This window comes from Euwallacea similis, chromosome 1 (genome assembly GCF_039881205.1).
Source record: "Euwallacea similis isolate ESF13 chromosome 1, ESF131.1, whole genome shotgun sequence".
Taxonomy (NCBI): domain Eukaryota; kingdom Metazoa; phylum Arthropoda; class Insecta; order Coleoptera; family Curculionidae; genus Euwallacea; species Euwallacea similis.
The window spans coordinates 9,260,805-9,284,338 of NC_089609.1; the positions used below are offsets into that span (position 1 = coordinate 9,260,805).

General features: G+C 33.5%; 7 protein-coding genes across 10 annotated transcripts; 2 read left to right on the forward strand and 5 right to left on the reverse strand.

Annotated features, from left to right (window-relative positions):
• Positions 1 to 11: 11 nt before the first annotated feature.
• On the reverse strand, positions 12 to 2,873 carry Ugalt (UDP-galactose transporter). The gene is made up of 5 exons (XM_066393704.1): positions 2,460 to 2,873; positions 1,961 to 2,080; positions 1,530 to 1,744; positions 1,292 to 1,475; positions 12 to 1,236 (listed from the first exon to the last, which is right to left on the reverse strand). The coding sequence occupies exons 1-5, from the start codon at positions 2,470 to 2,472 to the stop codon at positions 776 to 778; spliced, it is 993 nt and encodes a 330-aa protein (XP_066249801.1). The 5' UTR covers positions 2,473 to 2,873; the 3' UTR covers positions 12 to 775.
• Positions 2,874 to 3,270: 397 nt separating this feature from the next.
• Positions 3,271 to 8,313, reverse strand: Ns4 (Nucleostemin 4). 3 transcript variants are annotated; one of them, XR_010752206.1, is made up of 2 exons: positions 8,240 to 8,313; positions 3,271 to 3,491 (listed from the first exon to the last, which is right to left on the reverse strand). XR_010752206.1 is itself a non-coding variant. In XM_066391786.1 (2 exons), exons 1-2 carry the CDS (start codon positions 5,313 to 5,315, stop codon positions 3,423 to 3,425), a joined length of 1,794 nt encoding a protein of 597 aa, XP_066247883.1. In that variant the 5' UTR covers positions 5,316 to 5,393; the 3' UTR covers positions 3,283 to 3,422. The 3 variants fall into 3 exon arrangements, 2 of the variants coding, with proteins under 2 accessions (XP_066247883.1, XP_066247890.1); XM_066391786.1 differs by lacking the exon at positions 8,240 to 8,313 and adding an exon at positions 3,591 to 5,393 and having other exon boundaries at positions 3,283 to 3,491; XM_066391793.1 differs by lacking the exon at positions 8,240 to 8,313 and adding an exon at positions 3,627 to 5,392 and having other exon boundaries at positions 3,283 to 3,491.
• A 638-nt stretch (positions 8,314 to 8,951) lies between these two features.
• Ykt6 (YKT6 v-SNARE) lies at positions 8,952 to 10,958 on the reverse strand. Its single transcript, XM_066391929.1, has one exon. It carries the CDS (start codon positions 10,725 to 10,727, stop codon positions 10,131 to 10,133), a length of 597 nt encoding a protein of 198 aa, XP_066248026.1. The 5' UTR covers positions 10,728 to 10,958; the 3' UTR covers positions 8,952 to 10,130.
• An 885-nt stretch (positions 10,959 to 11,843) lies between these two features.
• LOC136414284 (NADH-cytochrome b5 reductase 2) lies at positions 11,844 to 15,098 on the reverse strand. Of its 2 annotated transcripts, none has more exons than XM_066398213.1 (7): positions 15,054 to 15,098; positions 13,172 to 13,256; positions 12,979 to 13,119; positions 12,807 to 12,925; positions 12,540 to 12,753; positions 12,293 to 12,478; positions 11,844 to 12,240 (listed from the first exon to the last, which is right to left on the reverse strand). In XM_066398213.1, the coding sequence occupies exons 1-7, from the start codon at positions 15,081 to 15,083 to the stop codon at positions 12,068 to 12,070; spliced, it is 948 nt and encodes a 315-aa protein (XP_066254310.1). In that variant the 5' UTR covers positions 15,084 to 15,098; the 3' UTR covers positions 11,844 to 12,067. The 2 variants fall into 2 exon arrangements, with proteins under 2 accessions (XP_066254310.1, XP_066254305.1); XM_066398208.1 differs by lacking the exon at positions 15,054 to 15,098 and adding an exon at positions 14,698 to 14,821.
• Positions 15,099 to 15,572: 474 nt separating this feature from the next.
• Rbm13 (RNA-binding motif protein 13) lies at positions 15,573 to 17,024 on the forward strand. The gene is made up of 7 exons (XM_066398217.1): positions 15,573 to 15,727; positions 15,801 to 15,847; positions 15,919 to 16,062; positions 16,124 to 16,436; positions 16,502 to 16,657; positions 16,710 to 16,781; positions 16,840 to 17,024. Exons 1-7 carry the CDS (start codon positions 15,713 to 15,715, stop codon positions 16,993 to 16,995), a joined length of 903 nt encoding a protein of 300 aa, XP_066254314.1. The 5' UTR covers positions 15,573 to 15,712; the 3' UTR covers positions 16,996 to 17,024.
• Positions 17,025 to 17,549: 525 nt separating this feature from the next.
• Positions 17,550 to 18,853, reverse strand: RpL19 (ribosomal protein L19). Its single transcript, XM_066398228.1, has 5 exons — positions 18,832 to 18,853; positions 18,471 to 18,577; positions 18,250 to 18,413; positions 17,974 to 18,192; positions 17,550 to 17,916 (listed from the first exon to the last, which is right to left on the reverse strand). The coding sequence occupies exons 1-5, from the start codon at positions 18,834 to 18,836 to the stop codon at positions 17,812 to 17,814; spliced, it is 600 nt and encodes a 199-aa protein (XP_066254325.1). The 5' UTR covers positions 18,837 to 18,853; the 3' UTR covers positions 17,550 to 17,811.
• A 437-nt stretch (positions 18,854 to 19,290) lies between these two features.
• On the forward strand, positions 19,291 to 23,534 carry AsnRS (asparagine--tRNA ligase). Its single transcript, XM_066398198.1, has 11 exons — positions 19,291 to 19,428; positions 20,524 to 20,586; positions 20,959 to 21,155; positions 21,213 to 21,360; positions 21,424 to 21,644; positions 21,700 to 21,890; positions 21,940 to 22,041; positions 22,097 to 22,225; positions 22,669 to 22,918; positions 22,975 to 23,186; positions 23,236 to 23,534. Exons 2-11 carry the CDS (start codon positions 20,565 to 20,567, stop codon positions 23,417 to 23,419), a joined length of 1,656 nt encoding a protein of 551 aa, XP_066254295.1. The 5' UTR covers positions 19,291 to 19,428; positions 20,524 to 20,564; the 3' UTR covers positions 23,420 to 23,534.

Genomic DNA, 23,534 nt, shown 5'->3' on the forward strand with positions numbered 1-23,534 from the left:
CAAAATTTTATGACAAACTCAGCGTTTTATTAGTAAAATATATTTACATAATAATTGATTACTTTTCCACGATTTTATCTTGAATCAAGCGCCGCTTAAAACTCAGTATCCAATGTACTAAATAGTGTATAAAAATATGGCATATGCAACTGTTTAATGCACAATATAAACTTTACACCTAGGAGACTGACAAAGTATATTATAATATCGTTGAGTACTCATCATATATTATAGCCAATAAAGGCTATCATGATCCATCAGATAAGGCCAGCACTAATTTCATTTCTTCGCCTGTGCAAATAAAAGTAATTTAGAATTTCACAGCCAGTAGCAAAACATTTAAGCCGAAATTCCGAAATTAACCAACTATAGACGTCTAAGCACTGTTAATTAAAATACGGACGGTATAAACGATTATTCAATCAAGATTGTAGGGTTATAGGCCCTGGTACTGAGAGCTTTTAATGATGAACTATATAATAAATAAAGCCATAAAAAATCCTTCAGAGCGACGTTTTTCATCTACGTAATTATGAAGAACTTCAACGGAGACTGCAATACTACCTTTATATTCGATATAGTTTAAAGTTTTATTTACATGAGCTAAAAGCTCTTTTATCCTATAAGCAGATAGTAATAAAAAGTACTTAAGTAGACTTCAGCGTAATTTGTTTAACAAAATAGTACGTATCTTCAACCTCTTCCATAATTCACTGTATGACCATTTGGACAAGAACCAATATTGCAACCAACTCTGCAAAGAATATTTAAATCTTTAAACTTTGAAAGCATCTGACGATTGCGGTTTCTTCTTCGGCTGGTACCCGTATAAGAATATTGAAAAAATCACGAACCCCGCTCCAAAAATGAACTGTAAACTCAGCTGAAAATCAAACAAATAAATCGAGCCGATGCATGAGATTACTATTGCCAAAGACGTAGCGAAGCCCTTCAGAATGTTATCCGCATATTTTACCACTACGGCTACTATAAGGCCTCCGCAAGCTTGCAGAACTACCAAATAATCGACAAACTTATCGTATCCAAAAAAGAAACCTTTTTCGAATATTTGCCGACCGTCGTAAGTGTAACACGAAATTAGACCCAAAGGAATTGAACATAGAGCTAATTGAACGTTCCGCATCCAAACAGTTATATCGCTGCCTTTGAGAATCTTCTCGAAGTAAACTCCTGCAAATCCTGAGAGGGCGCACGCAGAGAGAGCTGCCATAAACCCTGAAATTCCTCAGAATATTTGATTTTGTCAGTTTTCATCAAAGAGCAATCTTACCAATAAATCTGCTTTGACCCTCAGTGTTTTTAGAGGTACTTTGCTCGTGTCCTTGAGCCATCTGCACCAGTACTACCCCAATAATCAAAGTTAGCAATGAAACCCATTGTGTTCTCAGCAAACTTCTTTTAAGGATAAACACAGAGAATAATGCAGTTGTCAGAATTTTCAGTTGATATGTTACCTAAAGTATGCCTTAAACTAAATTACCTTAAATGCACTCAGTTGAGTAAATTACCTGATAAGTGGCGGCATCTAAATGCGATGCAGACACATATAACAGATTGTTTTGCACTAAATATACAAATGAAGGAACACATACTTTGAGTGTGTCGATAGGTTGCTGGATTATTTGCCTGTTTATTGTGTCTAGAAGACCTACAATACTGCCAGATTCTAGATACACTAGAGCTATGCAGGTAATGAATTTTACTACTTCGGACATAAGAACAGCTAAAAGAAAATATTAGGTAGTAGTACCTAAATATGTAGATTTTAAAAAGTACTTTGCATGAAATCAATTTTATCTTGCCATGCTTAAAATGGCAAAAAACAGTAATTACTGAAAACAAGATAAAGATTGTGAGAACAATACAAACATAACCAAATCTTTATAATACCCGTGGAAGTCCTTAAGCTCTTAAATAAACAGCAAGCATTGTTACATACCTGTTGATGAAATGAACATATCCCCATCGCGAGTTCTGCCATATCTCATACTAAGTCCTAGGATGGCATTTTGTAATGTTAGTGTCACCAAACTAACATATTTAAGGGTATTATTTGAGTCTATAGCAAAGAAAGAAGACATTAGAGTTATTTTATGAAGTTCTATGTGAAAAAGTTGACATTTGTGTGCCTAAAGTCATAGTTAAAGTAGCTCAATTTATTAGGAAAACAAAATTTTTATAATTTGCATACATGCATATATATATATATATGTGGAATTACTAAAATATTTGCACTTTACATTCAAATGCAAATCAGAGATACTATAAAATTTTGTTACAGAAATTGGCCTTAGAAGGAATAAAAGTATTGACATAGTATGTTTAGGCTACAGCCAGGAGGAAGCCAAATTAACTTTTTGGTTTTCAAAAAACCTATAGATGTATACCAAATGATTTAGTGAAGTACCAGGATCTTAAAGTGAACATAGAACTCTTACCTCGTTTTTGCATTGTCACAGCTTCTTTACCTAAAGAGTCTTTTCCTATGGGAGTAGTTTCCTGAGCAGTATTGGCCCCCGCACTGTTAAATTTTTCTTCAATTCCCTTCTATGGCCAAAAATTTAGAGAACAGCCCCAAGAAAAAAATGAAATGGAACATAGAACATGAATTGATACTTAAATTAAAAATTAAGAAAATTATTTTTAAGTGCACAATAGGTAAGATATGAGATTCGGCAGGAATTAAGAATTTAAGACTGTCGACGTTGCAGGGATTTGAATTTTGCCACACATTTAAAAACTAAATAAATTAGCACCGAAAATAAATAATAGTTGTTTACGTTTTTGACCTTTACCACTTGTCATTTGAATAACCAATATCAAATTCAGCTGATATTTGTTTTACGGCGAATTGACAAAATCTATTGCTATCCTTTTTTAAAAAGTGCAATTGAAAGAAATGAGCAGTGAACCGTTGATTGCGTATTTTTCCCCTAAAAAAACTGCCGTCTTTAAGCAACAATGGCGGATGAGCGATTCAATAATCGTACTCGTGTAACCTAACTTAAAAATTCGAACAAAATTGGTCTGGGAATGAAAATATTTAAGGGTTAATACTACAAAAATCTTTACAAAAATGATCCGTAGTGACCTTATAAGACGACTATTGCAAATAACCCCAAAATCCACACTAATTCGTCCCAGTTCATCCTCCCAACTCAACATTGAAAAGTTGGAAAAGGATACTACTGAAACGGCTATGGGTACCTCTTTATTTGCGTTGCACCAGGGCTTCCTTAACATGCTAATTCAATTTATAGTAACTGAAGACGAGGAAACTAGACAAAGGGAAGAGGAATTGCAAAGGAAAAGGAATAAGTCGAGGCTCAAGGAGCCAGACTACAGAATGTTGCACGAACAGAACCCTTACCCTGAGCCGGAGATTTGGCATCACGGAACCCTCAAATATATAAGGAGGACTTATGGTAGGTATGGTGCAGCCTCTGGTGTGAATCCTTCAATTTGTTGGCCTGTAAAGGTAAGTTATTTTATATAAAAAGAAATGTGTAATTGTCTTATAGAATTTTAATCAGAATTTATAATAACAATATTCACTTAAAAATTTAGACCCCTCCTAATAAAGCAAATTTATTACTGGAAATCACATCATCTTCATCTTCACTGGATGAAGTGTTTTCAGTTTCAGATTTAACATTCTGATCTTCATCACTGTCTTCGTTCTTTACTTCTTCATCACTTGATTCACTATTATTAGTTTCAGGAACAAACTCTCCATCTCCCTCTTCTTGTGAAAATGCTTTTATCCACCTTACTTCGTTCACTCCAACATGTTTTTCCCAATATTCCTTTTCCTTTAAATAACCAATAGGCCTCAAACACAAACATATCTTCCCATCTAAAGCCATCCTTAGTATACTATTGGCTGCTCTATAAGTGTCAAGCCGAGCTGCCCTTGCAGTCAGGTATACCCGTTTTTTAGCCCAACCATCACATATGTCCATTGGAGACCATGTGTTGTCATTATAAGGGTGTTCAATTCGCAACATTTTAATTAAGTCTAATCGTTCTGCTAAAAACCTGATTGTTGAATAGGGCTCCCTTAATTGGGCTATAGGAAAGCTGCCCATCAATACTTGTAGGGGTTTAGGAACTTTAGATGGAAACACTAATCCTGGACAATCACACAAACGCACTTGCGGAGTGAGGAAGATTGTTTGGAAATGTTTTGTGTGACCAGGAGTCTTTGAAATGCTCACTACTTTTTTGCCCATAATTGCATTCATTAATGATGATTTCCCCACATTAGGCTGTCCAATGCAACCAACAGTTAATATTCCCCCTTTGAATTTTTCATATTGATAAAAACCAGTTTCATTTTGTTGGTGTAAAGTTTCTCCTATTTCAACTTTCTCATCATTTTCAATGTCCTCATGCATTTCAGATTTAATTTTATTTTGCCAGGTAGTAAGATTTACTTTATCTCCCACTAAGCTTTGGCAAACATCAAATAATTTTTGAGTGCCTTCTGCTGCCATATGCAATCGTCCTTTTCTGCGCCTAATTTGAAGACCTCCTTTATCAGCTTTTTGACTCACTAAATTATAGCTAGGAATGCTAGTGAACATACACACTTTGAGCAAAGGATAGTGTTGTTGGAAATAATGTTTCCATGCTACAACTAAAGAAGCAGGAACCAGGTCAATTTTGTTAAGGACCAAAATGAAATCTTTGCCTAGGTCTTTAGTTACATAAGTGTATAACAGGGGTGGGAACATAGTGGCTGAAAATCTAACATCCACAATGAAAAGGATTATGTCAGATAATTCTAATACTCTCCATAGCTGTCGCCAGGTCTCTAAATTTAGCTCAAAATAGCTGAGATCTTTTAAGTCATAATTGACCTCGATTTTATTAAGATATTCATGGAAGTATCTGTTTTCTTGTGCCTCTAATTGTTCCTTGGACAAATTAAAGTTCCATGCAGGCCTCTTTGGAAAATCCAAGGCATCTTCAAAAAAATCACTGGCTTCAATTTCTAAGTCTTTCTCCTCTACTGGAACCAGTACTTGCCGGGAAAACTCTTTCATTTGCTTTATTTCCTCATTAGATTCAGAAAAGAACTGAAGTGCATACCTGTTGGGCTTGGAACCATGTCCTTTAGTTGGCTGATAGTTTAATTTTCTCACACTGGAACTGGATTCACTTTCATTGTCGCCACCAGGTCTTTGCAACAAAGGTACTTTGTTTTCGCCTTGTCTTCGCTCTCTTTTGGCTTTAAGTTGTTCTTTCTTAGCTTTCCCACTAAAAGGGGTCTTTCTACGTCCTTGAGGCATTATGACTGATATTGAAAGAAGAGATAAATAATTACAGAATAGTGAGAGAATTACGAATACATCGCTATTAGCAGCAAATCCAGTAAACGTAAAATTTCTGAACAGTTAAAAGGAAAGGCTGAATTCTAACCTCAAAATGTGAAGTTGGCAGTTTGAGGGAGTAGTTAGAGTAACGATACTTTAATACGTTCTATTATTACGCATTAAGAGCGCTTCGAGCTGTAGTTCGGTGTAATTAGAACAGATGCGCAACTGCCCGTATACAGGGTGTTCTGAAATTAATACATGATAATTTAACAAAAGTTTAAAATTTCATTTGATATTTTCCCCAACCCAGATAGATTTGTCAATTCATCGTCAAAGCTTACAAGATTATATTTTTTTGTAATCAGGGTTCTTTTTACCACCCCAAACTTCTTTATTGTACGCCACTACCTACTCACTTTTAAAAGCTCAGACATTTTTATTCAGAAAACTGGAAGTTTACGTACATTCTTGCAAATAAATCGAAAACAAGTGAAGACTCGAAGACAAAGCAAGAAGCCATTTCTTTTTTAAATTGAATAAGAAATGTCAATTTCAAGAACGGTTAGTGGCTTATCATAAAAAAGTTTAAGATAATGAAAAGAAATTTCACCGTAGAGAAATATGACTCTCTTATGAAGAAAAAATGATATACAGTTTTAAAATGTAACATCCCGTATCTTAGAAATGCAGAGTTTTCGCAATTATGTTCATAAATTATTTTATAATATTTTTAGTCTTAGTATACTCTATTATATTAAGGCATACTAATTTCAGAACGCTCTGTATAATAAATGTGTTGGGTTCCTTGCTGTAAAAATTAATTAAATAGGTGTTTGAGAACAATTGATTAAAAAATTATGGTACACGAATTGACAAACTAACTGCATTAGAAAGTTAATTAGAGACGATGCTTAATTATTATTAATGGGGATATTTCGCATTCCTGCACATATACGGGATGTTGCAAAATAAGTCTGCCAATTTCTTACTGTAGATTCTTGTGAGCAATTTCGATCACAGAACCTAAATTTAAGAAAGAAAGTTCGCACGAACGTAGATCCGTTCTCGCTTCATGTCTAAAATACAAAGTGTTAAAAAAATATGATTTTTAAAATTTTTTCCTAATAAGTCCATTCTAGCATTAAACATTTTTATTAAAATAGGGGAACTTAAAATAAGTGTAGAGGCTCACCTCTCGAATATTTTTCATAAAGTTAATCGTTCTCGTCAAAACGAAAACATTACTTGCTAACTATTATTAAAATTGCAAGACTAAATTATATAGTACCTTACATTACTTATAAAAGAACAATTAAATAATGTGTTAAAAATACCCCTCATCTGCGAGAGTCGCATCTCGGCTCTTTTTCGCATATATTTATATATACATATATTCTTTGATAACTTCCTGATGTATTTTTTTTTATTGTGTAAAACGAATGGATTATGCGATTTCTCAGTTGCAGATTGTTGCGTTTTATATTTTTCCATGAAAACGAATACGATATGAAAAATATTCAAGAGATCTTTTTTCCACAGAAATATGAAACATTCAGAAAATAATTTTTTTTTAACCAATGGCGTATCATATTTTTCGTTTTAAGTGTTCAGTGTCGCATCAAAGGGGGTCGCCATTTGTGAAATTAAAAAAATTATTTTCTCCTTAAAAAATGTGTATCTACACCCATTTTAGACTCCACAAATTTCATAAAAATATTTAATGCCGGAACGGACTTAAGAACAAACTAAAAAAATAATAATTTTTTATCACCCTGTATTTTAGGCAGGAAACGAAAACGAACCCTTGTTCGTATAAACTTAATTTCAATCACAGGAATCTCCAGCAAGCAGCAGTTGGCAAATTTATTCTGAAATATCCTGTATATATGTATACTACATATGTCATACTGTATGTAATTATATATTTTTTATAGTACAATTTTGTCCAATATGTTAAGGTTTAAGAAATTTGACAAATTTTGTATTTAATTTCAGCAAGAATTGGAAGATGCAAAAGAATATGAAAGTGTAAAATATCCATATACTATCCCACAAATTGTTGCCGAAGCCAAAGCCAAAAGGGAAGATAAAGAGCGAATGCGCCACCAGAGGCAGGAGGATATCGTTAAAAAGATGTTAAAATTAGAACAATGGAAACAAGAATTGCATGCTAAGATCCGGAAGAAGGAAGGTGAAGCTATGGAAGCCAAGGTAAACTGGGTATTAGATTAAGGGTGAGATTATGAACCTGGTGCTAGTTTCAACGGCAGATAACTGTCATGGAAACTAAGAAATTCTTTGATATACAGGGCGATTTTCTAAGGGCGGATAAGCGTTTTGGTACGTTGTAACATTGAGGAAGTTTTAGAAAAGTAAATAAAAAAAGTCTTTCTGCTTCCTTTTTTAGTTATTCTTTAAAAAAGGTATCGGAAATTTTGCAATATACATATTGAGAATAGTTAATATGATGCTGATATATAAATAAAAGCACTGCTTGTTTTACCGAATACCCACAATACCGTTTTTATTTTTTTATGAACATTTTCAAAACATCGTTACCAAATATATATTTACAGCGTCTTGATGGAAAAATTCCGATTTTTAAATATAAAAAATGAGTAAAGAAAATGTTATAAGCAATTTTTATTGCAAATAACAATTTAAGACACATAATGTTCTATAAAAAATTATATGAAAATGCAAAATTTTGAAAAATGGAGAAAATGTGTCCTCAAATTTACCTCTTTATATTTTGGTGGATCCTATAGAAGGAATTTTATTTGTTATTTTTCTAAGACTCTCTCGATAGCCTCTACAACGTACCAAAGAACTTATCTGCCATTAAAAAATCATCCTGTACATTATGACGAACTTTATCATTTAGGTGCGTTACTCACCAATAAGTAATATCAACATTTTAAGTCTACACCAAAAATCGTCTTCATTTCACTAGTCTCGCAATAGCAATAATAGGTAAGCTATTATCAGCTGGCTTGCCAGCAATGCAAGCCAAGTCAGGTGACTTTGAAGAGTAAAAAAACGCGGAAAGAGAAAGTAAAAGGCCAACGCGTTCAGATGATGAATTTTTACTTGTTAACACCGACGGAAGACCTGGTTGGCGTCGGATTTACTGATGTTAACTAATTCTGCTATATGGATTGTATTAATTTTTTTTAACTGATTGTCACCAACCGAAATATTCTCAAATTGCAAATTTATAAATTAAAAAATTTATCTTTTTGCTTCTTCAGATAAGGAAAGAAAGATTAATAGAGGAGGTTAGACGACATTTCGGGTACTCGGTTGATCCTAAGGATGATAAGTTCAAAGAATTATTGGAGAAGAAAGAGAAGGAGCAAAAGAAGGCGATGAAAGAAGCGAGAAAAAAGGCGCGGGAAGATGAAATTTTGAAAAAAATTCTTTCAAAGAAAGCTTCTAGCGAGCAAACCCAAGAGGACGCTACTGGAAACGTTGAGAAAAATTAGTTATTTTTATATTTCAGTATTATAAGAAAGAAAATAAAGTTGTTATAACATGTTTTTTTAGTTTCCAACTCATTTTTTTAAGGCACTAAGGCACTTGGAATAAAGTATAAGATAATCAGTAAAGTCAATTATAATGCACAAAATTTATTGTATAAGGTCATCATCTTTATATTTCACATCAACATTTTCTTAATTGTATAAACACACGGAATAGTAGTAAAGACTTGGAAGAAGCCCACATTACATTTACCCTGTTTTAAACAACCGTTCACAATATATTATCTAACATATCCAACTAAAACATTTTTGAAAATAATTTCTATAAACGAGAATAAAAGCCATTTGACACGTATCAAATGACCGTCCAAATAACTACCTTTATTCAGCGAATTCAATGAGAGTGCATTTACGCGGCTCCAGTGTATTTGACATCTCCCATTGAAATCTTCATTTTTAACCGAATGAATAGTACTGTTTGAATGGTCACATGTGTGGATCGACGCAAAATGGTGTTACAAAATAATATTAAGGAGTATTTAGGGCAATTAAAGCCAAAAATATAAATATAAATTCAAATAAAATAAATTATCATTCACATAAAAATAACTTAAAGTAAAACGTTTTTGTGCCAAATGTAAGAACTAATAATATTGCAGACATTGAGCTAATTGCAGCTCAAAAAGAGAACTAACATGCTTTTGGTCTTGTGTACATGGTGACAGTAATAATCAGAGTTTCATAATTAACTATCATGAGAGTACTCTCAACTATCTAGTCAATTACAATTACAACAGCAACTATCACAAAAACTATGATCATGGAAACGAGTCTCCAAATATACATGCATGATGCACAATTTCTCAGGATTAAAATATAGTATTAGCAAGTGTACATATAAAATTAACCTTAACCAGTAGGTGTATTGAACTAAACCTTTTCCTGATGCATTTTCCAGTACTATTCATGTCATACAAACACTGGCAACACTGAACATGTATTTAATACAGAAAGATCATTTAGCAAAATAGCCAAATATATTCTGGATAATTCGTTTGCTTCTAATTTTTACCTTGAGCACTGCATAAAAGCAATGAAGTAAAGAACATTATCTACTGTAATGTGCTATCCTATGTTTTTTGAAGTCTATCAGTTTTGCTTAGATCTAAGAAAATCAAAATGGCACAGCTGAGTAAACTTTCTATGATAAATATATGTTTGGTGTCCTTAACAAATATTTTAATATTTATTAATTATTAGATTATTTTATACATATACATAACACTTAAAGCATTGTATAAATAAATTAGAAAGAACAGCATGCATTGGTCTTTCTTGCTGTCTTATAAAAAGCTTTGGATTGTATACTCAACCCTTCAGATTTTGATACCAGATCATCCAACTTTTCTCCTCTATCTAAAACTGCTTGAATATTGTTGTGCAATATAATCTTGGTTTCATCCAATTCCCCTTGGATCTTCGTTAAAACATCTGCTTCCCTAGGATTCTGGTATTTGGCCAAATAGATGTTAAGTTGAGGAAAAGCTACATCTTTATCTTGCAAGTTAGGCCAGTTTACTGAGGGAATTTTCTCTGCAAATTCATCCAATATTTTTGTGAGTAATGTATGTGATACCCTCGAAGGATACTCTTGGTCAGATATGACTACACCTGCCAGGTTGTCAGCTCGCACATATACATGGCAAAAATAGTCTCCTTCTTTCACAGACTGCCTAGAAGCCGTCAGTGTTCTTTCCACAATGGTTTTCCCACAAAACAACATGAACTCTTGGACAGGACCTCTTTGAAAGAAACTAACACTTTGCAGATCGAACGCAGATTTCAGCCACGTCGCATTATGTGTTCCTTTGTACAACACAATGAGGCAATACAGTTTCACCATAGCTCTTTGTTGGAAAGTCTTAAATTCTAAGGAATATACTCTGAGGATACACTGTTTTGGGTTGGGTGTATGAGTTCTTACTGTCTTATTTAGTTCGCGACGTAGTGTTTGTTACGGGAAGGTTAAGGAGAAGTTGAATGTTGACTATTTATTGGAAATTATTAAAATCTCGATGTTTGAATGGTTTGGTGAAAGGAGAAACAATTTTGGGGTCGGACTTGGAAATGAGGGAGGAAAGATTCGTGAAGTGTGGGTGGTCAAAGGGCATCTGGTATATTGTCATTGTCAAATTAGGTGTTTTTTAAGTTTCAATAAGGTAAATATGGCAACGTCGCGGACTTAGAAATTGAACGCCATTTTGTTGTATATTTTTTAACTAACTTGTCAGAATCGTATCGTGAATATGAAGTTTTAACCTTTTGAGTCCAATTGTTTTGCCTCAGATTCAGAGCAAAATTCCTCTTTAAAATCGGATTTCAGTTAGGTACTCAAGCTTAAAAATCAAAAGCAATTTTTATCATTGAGAGGGCCATGTTTTATCTCTGTGGTAAGATACATTAATTTTTTTTATTTGCTCCTAGTATGTGTTTCTGTGCGTTAGTGTTAATAAATCAGTTTGATGAAAAAAATCAAGGTTTTGCATATTAAATAAATGCGCACCTACTTAAATCCAGTACCTAATATTAAATGTTAATTTCTCACATAACAATGTATTCGCAATACTATAGTATCTACTACCTCACATCCTGGGTGATTGTCTTGCAACTGAAGTTGGGAAGCTTATGAAATTCCATCCATAGTCTCTATGATATAACTCGACAGATCTGTAGTCGATATTGCAACGTGTAAGTGATAATAGTCCGTATCCATACTCAGTCATTTACTCTGAGCTAGTTTTCCCATTAAAATTCTTGCAATATTTAGAGAGAAACAACTTCTTAACATTAGAAGAAATGGCGACCATTACAAACATCGAGTTTTTTATTTCCACATAAGGTTTCATATTTTGTTTAGCACCTTCAGCCATTTTAAATACGTCATATAGATGCTAATAAATGGAACATTAAACGCGGTCTCCTAACTAAATTATAATTAAATGTAATATCACACCCGAACTATCGGTAAAACGAAAATTTTATTTTTTCTCATATTTTTACATACGTTATTATTATTATTTATTAACTTATTATAGGTATATTTCCTTATTACACTTATTTACTACATGTCAAACTCAACAGTAATTCAAGAAAATGTAAAAAATATTCGTTAAAGATGCAAATTTATGTGCTATTGGTGGTTAATCGTCGTGACCATTCTAATAATTTATCAAAAACCGCAGTTTAATAAGCAAATAAAAGATCTTTGCTATGCCCCAGCTTCTCCAAATTGGGGGTGCAGGCGAAATTAATCATTGGGGGAGGACCGCACATTAAAGTAATGGTGTCATTAGCAGCCGGGAATAAATGATCGCGAAGCATCTCTTCATTGATGAAACCACTGCTGTATTTCCAGCCTAAAACATAACAAAATCATCCATGAACTCAGTAAGAGAGGGAAGATTATACCAGCATCTGGTCTATCCAAAGTATACCACAATTTAAATTGATCAGGAAATTTATTGCAAACTTCTTCCAGTTCCGTCCTAAGCAAAATGTCATCCTCAGTTTGGTTAGCATATAGAGTTGAGATTTGGGTTTCATCATTTGAGTCCTTGGCAATGTGTCTTATCAATTGAAGAATGGGAGTAATTCCTTTAATATCACTTAGGTAGTAAAAAACATATTGTTGGTTTGACTTAATGGCAACTCTCACCCACTCCACCAGCAATGAGATTAACTTTCTTTGCTTTCACAGTAACAGGGGGATCTTTTCGCCCCTTTTTAATAGAGAAAGTTCCAGGACTGATGTACTGAAGCCTGCCTGAAGGTCCTCTGACATCAATAGTGTCTCCAATTTTCAAAGATTCCAAGTGTTGTGTCATCAATCCCCCATTGGGGAATTTTGGGTGGACGTTTTTGAAATAGACCTTTATACAGTCAAATTTCTCAATTATTGATTTTTATCATTAAAGAGGTTTACCTTTATAACTATATCCACATAGCCGTGGTCGTCGTCAGATGATACTGGTGTATAAGACCGAATTACCAACTCATTGTTGACTTTAGCATATAAGTGAATGTGTTGACCAACGGGCAAACCTGAAATTTTGCTTATGGGATTGCAATAATACTTGAGAGTTTTTGGGTTCTACCAAGAACATGATCCTTGGAAGGCAAGCCAAATCTGAAATTCCTGGTGTCATGGTTAATAATGGTTTTCTCTATGAGGGGTATTGAGTATTTAATTTCAGGATCTTCAAGTAATACTTTTCTAGGCTTACTACTGCTTTTTCCTATAAAAAATTATTGTTAAAAGTGTTTTTTTTTTAAATTCTTTTAGTTTACCTTTTGAGGACTGATTTGAGAAATACAATTTATAAATGACAAATGATGTGAGAACGATGCCTACTCCCAAGGCAAGGGGCAGCACCTAAAAAGAAACGTTAATTATTGCTTTAACTTATTATACCCTCTTTATTGCTCCATTAGAGAAAGTCTCATCATCTTGTATTAAATTAGTTATTTCTTGTGTATTCCCATACAAGAAATCTAATCTGTTCTGAATGATACATATTTTAACAGTGCAAAACTCTGTTCTCACAGAGAAACTAAAACTCAGTTATATCTTCATATCCGAGGCACAAAAAAGGGATTAAAGAGAATAATTACTAGCAAATATTGTATAATTTCGGCCAAATTTATCAATTTGGGTTTCAAATAACTCAAATTTGAATAAAACGTGCTAATATGACCTAAACGGACAGAAAAGAACGAAACCGGTTGAATGCAATCATTTCGTCACGAAATTTACTCAAATCGAACCATTTTGTCAAAATAAGATTGAAACGGCTAAAAACGACCAAAGTGAATGTGAAAGAGAAAGTGAACAATTTCTCCTCTGTATATCTTCAGTTGAAATACACTTGAGAAAAACTGGTCTTTACTCCAATAAGAAGAGCCTCCGTCTAGGTTCACATTTAAAACTTTATGAGTAACTTGAATTAAGGATCTTATGTAAATTTGTAAAACAAGAAAAATCTTTGACTAAATATTATTAGCCTAGTTACAGCATATAAAAAACAAATTAATGTATTTAGTTGAGCAACTGAATAAATTCTCACAATGTGAGATTATATAGATAATTAGGTGTTTAGTTTAGGAAAAGCATTATATCTATCATGCAAGTTAAGCCAGTGCACTAAGGGGATTTTCTCTACAAATTCATCCAGTATTTTCAAGAGTAATGTATGTGATATTCTTGAAAGATACTTTTGGTCAGATGACTACATTTGCTAAATTATCAGTTTGTACATACACATAGCAAAAATAGTTTCCTTGTTTCACAAATTAACTGAAGGCTGCCAATATTCATTCTACAATGATTTTTGTGCCAAATAACATGACTTGTTGAACTAGGCCTTTTTGAAAGAAATTAATGCTTTGCAGATGGAATGCAAATTTTACTCATGTTAAATTATATATGCTTTCATACAACACACTGAGGTCAAACAGTTTTGTCATAGTTCTCTGCACAAAGTTTTAAATTCCAATAAATGTAATCTTTGAGTGTACACTGTTTTGGATTGGGTGTATGAGTACCGTCTCATTTAGTTTACTGCATCAGTTATCTAACAACATACAATATTATATTTTAGGGACCCACTTGTCAGTAATGTAAAAATGTCTCTTTGCCTTGACTCTGCTTGATATAGTTGGCAAAAAATAATATTATTGTTATTATTATTATTATTATTATTATTATTATATTATAAAGGAATATTACAATATTTGACTATAACCAAACTCAAATTCCGTTGCAGAAATACTGTTAACTTGACCTAGTCCTTTACAAACAGTTTTTAATTTCATACCTGGCTGTTCTTTGGGTCCTCCTTGGTCATGTTTTCAACTTTATGTACACCGTAATTTGCAAATTAACATACACTCCGCCAATTATCTTCTAATACTACGTGTTTTAATCGAATTTATGGCTCTCTAGTGTTTATTGTAATCTTATCTGACCTTCAAACCTTCACATTTCGTATTATTACTTTAATTTGTGATCTCCAGGCCAGTGTACATTGTAGGACATTTCTTTATATATTTAATTTGTTCATTACACTTGATATCGATGTTATTTTTAGCCTTTTAATAGTTCACGATAAATCAGTATAATAAATTAGAGAATTGGAAGATTATAGCAGTTCAAAGCACAGGCAATACTTACCCCATTTAAAGAGAAAGGTGAAATAGCCATAATTAGATGATAATTAATTAGGGCAATTATCTTGATGTTAATAAACTCGCACGTTTTTAGGAGTTTTAAGCGTTTTAGGTTAGGAGATTTTTCCAAGTCCTGCCCTGCCTAAACATTGACTACGCCAATTACTCTTACTCAACCGCAATACTCGAATTCACACTGATGCATTCGTATTTTCTAGACAGTTCCTATTAGAATTGAGATGCCGTTTTTTCATAAAAAGTAGAGTTTTTAGTTATCTAATGGAAGCAACCGTTTTCGAATTAATAAACAAATGCATTAATAATTTAACATTTTTAATTAAAGAGAAAACTAAGAAACGGTTAATCGTGTGAAAAAAGTGCAAGATCGGCGTTAGAGATTAGCACCAGTGGTGTAGAAATTTTGACAAATAAAATTTGATTGGTAGAAATGGTATAGTACATAAATCTAAGGAGTACAGTTATGAACTCACTGATAGCATTATTGCCATATTTCTATATTCTTAGTTTATATAATAAGTAGAATGTGTCAACTGTCCTAAGCTTAACACGTGATAATTTCAAATTTATAAGGTTAAGTTATAAATGTTTCTGAATTTTAAAAAATTACTTCTCTCATCAAATTAACAAAGCCAACGTTTAAAAATGCAACACGACGACGTAAGTAGCATTCTCATTAGTCCTTTCCAAAATATCAATTTAGTTAACAAGCACTAAAACTTCTTATTTACAGGTAGTTTGGAGTATTATCAACAAGGCATTTTGTTCCTACAAAATAAAGTATGTATCCAACTACTACTTAGTTCCTAGGAACTTCCATTAAGTGACCTTAATGCCCCTTTGATTTGCAGTACAAAGACCCAAAAGCTTTGCCGGAATGAATATAATTTAACTGGTTTGTGTAATCGCTCGTCATGCCCATTAGCCAACAGCCAATATGCCACCGTAAGGGAGGAAAAGGGCATTATTTATTTGTTTATGAAAACGGCGGAAAGGTGCTTAATAGTAGAATAAAATTCTTTAAAGGTAATGTTATGTTAATTAAGAGCACTTTAGGTCAGCTTTTCCAAGAAAGTTATGGGAGAAAGTAAAATTGTCTAGGAATTTTGAAAAGGCCATACACCAAATTAACGAAAATCTCCTATATTGGCCAGGGTTTATTAAATCTAAGTGTAAACAAAGATTTGTTAAAATTACCCAGTATTTGATACGTATGAGGAAGTTGAAACTTCGTCGGCAGAAGCTTCTAGTTCCATTACAACGCAAGGTGGAAAGAAGGGAAAAGCGAAGAGAAGAAAAGGCTCTTATAGCTGCAAGAATTGAAAAGGGCGTTGAGAAAACTTTGTTAGATAGATTAAAAAAAGGAGTGGTGAGTTAAAAATTACTAGAGGATGTTTAAAGTAGTTGACTATCATGTATTTTTTGTGTTTTTAGTATCAAGATTTACACAATATACCTAAAACAGCATTTGAAGAAGCGGAAGAAGAAAATGAGGTTGAAAATGAAGAAATTGAAGAGGAAAAGGAGATGGAAATGGAAGATGACCGGCTGGAGTATGTGGCTGCAGACTCTGAGGAAGACAGTGATTTGGTAACATTGTTCATTTTGTTTTATGACATGAGATAAATAGTTTTTTTTTTAGGAGAGTAACAGTGGATATCCAGAAGAAATTGACCTTGATAGCAGCTTTGAATCAGATGGATCAGATATTGAGGTACTCTTTCAGAAAAGCAACATTTTCAAAATTATGATTACCATATATTGTTTGTTAGGACATTATGTTGAAACCATCTACGTCTTCATCTCAATCAAAGAAAGAAAAATCACCCATGAAACCATCGTCGCTCAAAAAGGGAGGGAAGCCAAGGGTAGAAATTGAATATGAAGTTGAGAGTGTGACCAGTCCTCAAAAAGTTTCAACTTATTAAAAATAAATTATTATAATATGTATATAACGATTGCTACTTTATATTCTTATATATATCTAATAATTAGAGTAGGTGCCCCAGAAATTAAAAAACAAATTTTATTATGAGTTAATTCAAAAAAATGAATTTTTCGTTATAGCGCCATCTGTTAAGCATTTATAAAAGTTGGTAGAACTTAGGATACATTTTTTAGTTTTCTTCCACTAAGACCTTCTAGTGCGAGAATCGCTTCTTAGATGGCGACAATACTAAAAATTAAGCGAAAAATTCGGCGATCCAACTTCTACAAAATTTGGTTCCGCAGTAGGTGTAGGATACAGTATTAATGTCTGGTCAAAACTGGAATTGGACTTCAACTTTTTTGCAAGAAAAAATCAAGTTGCTTCGATTTGGAAAATATTTGGTACAAAATCAAGGATTGTCAATAGCTAAATATATCACCTCGCATTTTTGCGTTCCTGTTATGAACTCTTAAATTTCCGGTAAAATGTACTATAGTGATTTTTCAAGTATGGATGAAATGTTAAGGGGCATTTCACTAACACCACCATATAGTTGAGGAATGGCGCATTCTCTATTATATTACAAAGGAGAAAATAAAACCCAACACAGATACAAATATTTTCTTAATAACACAAACCTAAATTTATATAAATATAGGTTGAGTAGGTAGAGCCGCTAAAAAATATTTTTTAGCGGCTCTAACTACTAGCATTATTAATGCAATTTAAGCAATATAACATATATGCTATATTGCTTAAATTGCATTATTATGCTATAATGCTATAGCATTATTAAGCAATATAATTAATGACGCTATTTTTTAGCCGCTGCAGCTTCATCCTCTTTCTGGAAATTCTGCAGGACTTCCTGTTTCTTGGTGGCAATCCTCTCCTCCCTTCTCTCTCTTGCTTGTTTGACCTATAGAAAACCAATAATAAAAAACTGAAATTATAAAAAAAACTTTAAAATGCAGACCTTTTGCCTCCTGGCATTAGCTTGATCAGCCAGCATCTTAGCGCGAGCCTTCTCTGCCTTTTTCTTGTGAATGTATTCCATTAACACCCTCTTGTTTTTGAAGACATTACCCTTGGCCTTCATGTACAGGGAGTGATACAGGTGCCTGTCAATTTTCTTAGCCTCTCTGTATTTTTTTAAGAGTCTTCTCAGTACTCTCATTCTTTGAATCCACAGTTCCTAAAAATTTTGTTTTTAATAATTTTTGCAATGACAAAACTGACAAGCTCAACAAACTTTTTGAGGCATACGAGCATTGGCAGTACCCTTCCTTTTACCAAAACCACAGTGCCTTCCCTTCCTGCGAGCCTCTGTGTTTTTACGCACTCGGGCCCTAGAGTGGACTGCCACTGGTTTCTTGATGATCAAACCATCCTTAATCAACTTACGGATGTTTTGTCCTGTACAATATTACAATGTTAATGGCAAAACTGCCTTAAAGAGGGATTGGTACATACTTGAGTTGGTATTGGCAATCTCGTTGATTTCATTGGGATCTAACCATACTTTCTTTTTGCCGCATCGCATAACCGAGGCTGCCAGCCTCTTCTGAAGTTTTAAAGAACTGCAAAAGTATTATTTTCAATGTAAGTGAAGGCATTAATAATAACAATAATAAATAGACCCAATAAAGTGTAAAAAAGGGGCAATGTGGTGCAATGGATGTTTGACATATCGATTAGTAAACATAGAACAATGGTTTTGGGGTTTAATTTGCAGTTTTAAGGGTAGAAAATATGTAGAAGAAGTGAAGTTGATCAAGGGGCGCCCTTAATTGCATTGCAATTGGGGAAAATTGTATGAATAAAGGAAACTTACCTCATTTTTACACGTCTCCCGCAACGTGCTAGATGGAAAAAAGAAAAAGAATTTGTATTGACATATGAAACTTGCTAATGACAAATAGTAATTGACAGCAAACATCTTTCATTTGTTGGATTATGTGGCAATGTTGCTAGTAGGGTGGCTAGATATTTTTAATGATATTTAATTTAATTTCAAAGAATTTATGTAAAATTTATTCAATATATTATTTCTGTATCATTAATTTCTAGATTTATTTATTTTATAATTGTTACACTATCCGTTTTTTTTGTTTTTTTGTCATACTAAAGCTGTGTAAAAATTCTTTTGTGTATGAATTTTTCTGGGGCTATCGCTTTCTACTTTTATTGTATACTCGTTGGTAGATTAATTTTCACATATATTGGTAGATTAATTTTCATGCAATGTATACATATTCTATCGCATTTAGTTGTTAACTTCACATGTAACGTAAAGTTAGTCAACGAATTAACCTCACAGTTCTGACAAATAAAAAAATTGTGAATTTGATTTAAGTTTCCCAGTTGATTCCTTATTGAATCCCAAGTTTAATTATTAATTAAGTTAGAATTTGAAGCTTTGCGAAAACAGGTAAGTCTCTGTTATCAGAACATTTACCGCCTATTTACTTAGGCCAATCAACAGTTGTAAAGTCTAGCGCAATATGCAGCATGTTATTGCATCAGAAATTTGGTTGGGTAAAATACCTACCTAAATTTAACATATGCCGGTAATTTTTAAACAAATATTTATAAGAAACCCTGAGAAAACGTCGGATATTCTTTTTGTTTGCAATTGTAACTGAACAGCACCGAAGGACAGTATTGTCTTAAGTATTCCTCATTCCAAGTATGTTGTCTACTCATGTCAGCTTTAAATTATTCAAACCTGGCCATTGGCAAATGCTCCTAAGAGTTTAATATATACATCTTCATTTAAGAAGCAGAGATATACAAGATTTGCATATGTACATATATACACATGGGGGGAAGTGGTAAAGTTTTACCATTGATGATTCCCCTAGTAATGATCACTATTTTAGATATGTAAAAACTAAGTTAAGATATGAATATAAAAGTAGTGTCTCTTGGTTTTAAAATGGCTGGCAGTTGAAAAGAATTGTCTTATATTTAAATCTAAACCTGTTAGGGTAACAAAAGGCCAATTCTGACCTATACAGGGTGGGTCAAATTGGAAATTGTTTAAGGAAATTCCTATATCTAGCCAAGATAGGACAAAAATGATATTTGTCTTACTGAACTTACTGGATAATATGCTGTTTAGTCATTTAAAGTGGCTTAATACCATTAATTCCAGGTTCTTGTCGAGCTGTACATGACATAAATTTATGACTTAATAAGAAATGTGTATTTTGATTTTAAATTATCTTCCTTTGTTTGCATATAATGAGTCAGGGGCTATATTGGATTGGTGTTGAATGATGTTTATAAAACTATAACCCATCTTAAAGGGTCCAGTTAAGTGTTATTGTAAAGTCAGTGATAAAGTTTTCCTGCATGTTCAATTTCAGTTTAAAGATTAATTAATAGCACTGCATTTGAATGTTACAATGGAAAGGCAGGGTTTTAGGTTTTTTCGACAAATTAGTTAAAAAAATAAGTAAAGATTTCTAGGCACTACAGAGGTTCTAATACAAATATACCAATTTTCCTTATTTTTCTACAGGTATTTGTGATCTTACTCATATTGTATGACCAGCAAATAAAATGCCAGGAGACGCTGAAAAAGGTATGAAATTGAATTATCTAATTGTAATTAAAACTGCAATGTAAACTGTTATCTATTAGATGTGACTTAAATGTTAATTAAGAAAGCGAGGAAACCAAAGTAGTTTAATTGCTCCTTTGATAATTAATGTACATTTCACTTTGTAGACGTTCCTTTATAAATACGGTTAAGTTCAAAGAATCAACAATTGTGTAACTATGAGAATTTCTGTTCCGTGAAACGTATTTGCCAATTTTTGAAAATTTAAAGAATTTTTGATAGTTTTAGGGCCTTCTGAAAAAAAAAATTTAACGCCATTTTTTCAGTTGCAAATCTGTTACATCTACTAAATATTTTCATTATTTGTTACACTAATCAATCAAAATCTCACAGCCATTTATACTTCTGAGAAACTTGGAAATGATGCTAACGGCGATGGCAGTGAGTCCTCACCATTTAAAACCATTTTGCAAGCTATGAAAGCTGCCGGCCAAGAACCTTTTCCTACCATTTATGTAGATGGCAAAGAAGAAGGGGTTAAATACGAAGTAGCAGCAAAATCACAATTAAAAAAAATTCAAAAGATATGGGTAGGAATTTAATTAATATACCTAATTGGAAGTTTTCTGTATATATGATTTGTTAAGGTTCGGGACCAGTATAAACAGGCCGATAAAAACAAACAGGAGCAGGAAGACGTTGAGAGGAGAGCCAAGAACTTGGAAGAAGCCAAGAAGGTTGTAATACAAGAGGACAAATCTTTGCCTGCAGCGCAGAAAATTAAAATCTCAAACGGTAGGAAATGTTGTATATTATATATATAGCCACAGTTATTAATTCAAACACTTTTATATCTAGGAGAAAAATACAGAGAAAAGCGCGTCAAAATTTATGGATGGGTCCATAGAATGCGCAAACAGGGCAAAAACCTTATGTTTATAACCTTGCGAGATGGAACTGGTTTCCTGCAAACGATCTTAAGTAACGAGTTGTGTAACACATACAATGCGCTTATATTGCAAACTGAATCCACAGTTTTGCTTTATGGCACCCTCAAGGCAGTTCCGGAGGGAAAAACTGTAATTAACTTTTAACAGGTATCCACAAAAATTGCAGCATTTCAATAATTTTTAGGCCCCTGGAGGACATGAATTGCATGTGGATTTCTGGGAATTGATTGGTCTAGCTCCGCCTGGTGGTGCAGACGCGATTCTCAATGAGGAGGCTTTGCCTGATGTCCAAGCGGAAAACCGACATATTATGATTAGAGGTGAAAATACCTCCAAGGTTTTAAGAATGCGATCGGTGCTTCTTCAGGCGTTCAGGTATATTAATTAACGTGTTATTAAAACCATAATATACCCAGAATTAAAGGGAACACTACTTGGATCGAGGCTATTGTGAAGTAACTCCACCCTCCATTGTTCAAACTCAAGTTGAAGGAGGTTCCACATTGTTTAAATTAGACTATTTCGGGTAATTAAAAAATGTTTCGTAATTTTGAGGTTAGTGAAATTGTTGGTTTTTGTAGTGAAGAAGCTTACCTCACACAAAGCTCTCAGCTTTACTTGGAAACTTGTTTACCTTCCATGGGGGATGTATATTGTATTGCTGAGAGTTTTAGAGCGGAGCAGAGCAGAACAAGACGGCATTTGGCAGAGTAAGTTATTTGTAAGAATATGGCAACTGGTGTTTTTGTAGTGGTTTGCGGATATTTCGCTTGCGAACTTTGATAAGTTTTCGTACAAAATTTAGCAGGAAATCACTTGGAATAAAAAACGATTTTTCGTGAAGTTGAGCACTTTTTTAATTTATTTATATAGTATATAGTAGTATTTATATCTGCTATGTTCCTATGATGGAGGATCGGATTTCTTAGGATTTTCATTAAATTTTTAATATATTTACCACCAAACTGTACCAAAAGCTTTGAAAACAATCCAAGAAGTTTCAAAACCATCTTTAATAAAAATTAGTTAGATACGCATTCCAATAGATTGCGCTCGCAATTTCAGCTTAGCGAATAACTTAACTTTATATCAGCGCTATCTAGGGAGTACTCAATAAAACTATTAAATTCACTTTATTGTGTTCCTATCTCAGGTATACTCACGTAGAAGCTGAGTGCCCCTTCATCAACTTCGAGGACTTACTAAACCGTCTTGAAGACCTCATTTGCGATGTCGTAGAAAGGGTGCTGAAATCTCCCTATGGGCACATCGTGCGAGAGCTCAACCCCGACTTCCAAGTTCCTACGAGGCCCTTCATGAGAATGAACTATTCCGAAGCCATTGAATACCTGAAAAAAAACAACATTACCAAGGAAGACGGAACTTTCTATGAATTTGGAGAGGTATTGCATTGCTGCTAATTTGCCCGAAACGAAACTTATTATTGGCATTTCTTTAGGACATTCCAGAGATGCCCGAACGTAAGATGACGGACCAGATCAACAAACCCATCATGCTGTGTAGATTTCCCGCTAACATAAAGTCGTTTTATATGAGTAAATGTCCGGAAGATGCGCGATTGACTGAGAGCGTGGACGTTCTTTTGCCCAATGTTGGAGAGATTGTCGGTGGCTCCATGAGGATTTGGGATTTGACGGAGTTACTTGAAGGGTAAGTTTATTTTTAATGGTAAATATGTTATAAAAAATATTTTTCGTAGTTACAAGCGGGAAGGAATCGACCCCACTCCATATTTCTGGTATACCGATCAGCGTAAGTACGGTACTTGCCCTCATGGGGGCTACGGCCTTGGCTTGGAGAGGTTCGTTTGTTGGTTGTTGAACAGGTACCACATTAGAGAGGTGTGTTTATATCCTAGATACTTGAATCACTGTAAACCTTAAATAACCTTATTCTCGGTGGTGTATTCGTGCATTAATAAAGAAAATTATATATTTCGTTGAACTTATGAATACGCACTTCTGATTATTACTCTAATAGCTTACATAAAATTATACA

Coding starts and splice junctions, on each gene's coding strand:
- Ykt6 (XM_066391929.1), bottom strand. CDS start 10,727: ATGGTGAAACTGTATTGCCTCATTGTGTTGTACAAAGGAACACATAAT.
- RpL19 (XM_066398228.1), bottom strand. Junction 18,193..18,249: donor ATGCTCGTATGCCTCAAAAA/GTTTGTTGAGCT, acceptor CAAAATTTTTAG/GAACTGTGGATTCAAAGAAT. Junction 17,917..17,973: donor CTAATGCCAGGAGGCAAAAG/GTCTGCATTTTA, acceptor GGTTTTCTATAG/GTCAAACAAGCAAGAGAGAG.
- Ugalt (XM_066393704.1), bottom strand. Junction 1,745..1,960: donor TATGTTCATTTCATCAACAG/GTATGTAACAAT, acceptor ATTTTCTTTTAG/CTGTTCTTATGTCCGAAGTA. Junction 1,237..1,291: donor GGGTCAAAGCAGATTTATTG/GTAAGATTGCTC, acceptor GAGGAATTTCAG/GGTTTATGGCAGCTCTCTCT.
- Rbm13 (XM_066398217.1), top strand. Junction 15,848..15,918: donor TTTTGTTCCTACAAAATAAA/GTATGTATCCAA, acceptor TTTGATTTGCAG/TACAAAGACCCAAAAGCTTT. Junction 16,063..16,123: donor TTTATGAAAACGGCGGAAAG/GTGCTTAATAGT, acceptor AGAGCACTTTAG/GTCAGCTTTTCCAAGAAAGT.
- Ns4 (XM_066391786.1), bottom strand. CDS start 5,315: ATGCCTCAAGGACGTAGAAAGACCCCTTTTAGTGGGAAAGCTAAGAAA. Junction 3,492..3,590: donor AATTTGCTTTATTAGGAGGG/GTCTAAATTTTT, acceptor TTACCTTTACAG/GCCAACAAATTGAAGGATTC.
- LOC136414284 (XM_066398213.1), bottom strand. CDS start 15,083: ATGGCTATTTCACCTTTCTCTTTAAATGGG. Junction 12,926..12,978: donor TTCCAAGGATCATGTTCTTG/GTAGAACCCAAA, acceptor GCAAAATTTCAG/GTTTGCCCGTTGGTCAACAC. Junction 12,241..12,292: donor TTTGGATAGACCAGATGCTG/GTATAATCTTCC, acceptor GTTATGTTTTAG/GCTGGAAATACAGCAGTGGT.
- AsnRS (XM_066398198.1), top strand. CDS start 20,565: ATGCCAGGAGACGCTGAAAAAG. Junction 21,361..21,423: donor GAAAATTAAAATCTCAAACG/GTAGGAAATGTT, acceptor TTTTATATCTAG/GAGAAAAATACAGAGAAAAG. Junction 22,226..22,668: donor ACAAGACGGCATTTGGCAGA/GTAAGTTATTTG, acceptor TTCCTATCTCAG/GTATACTCACGTAGAAGCTG.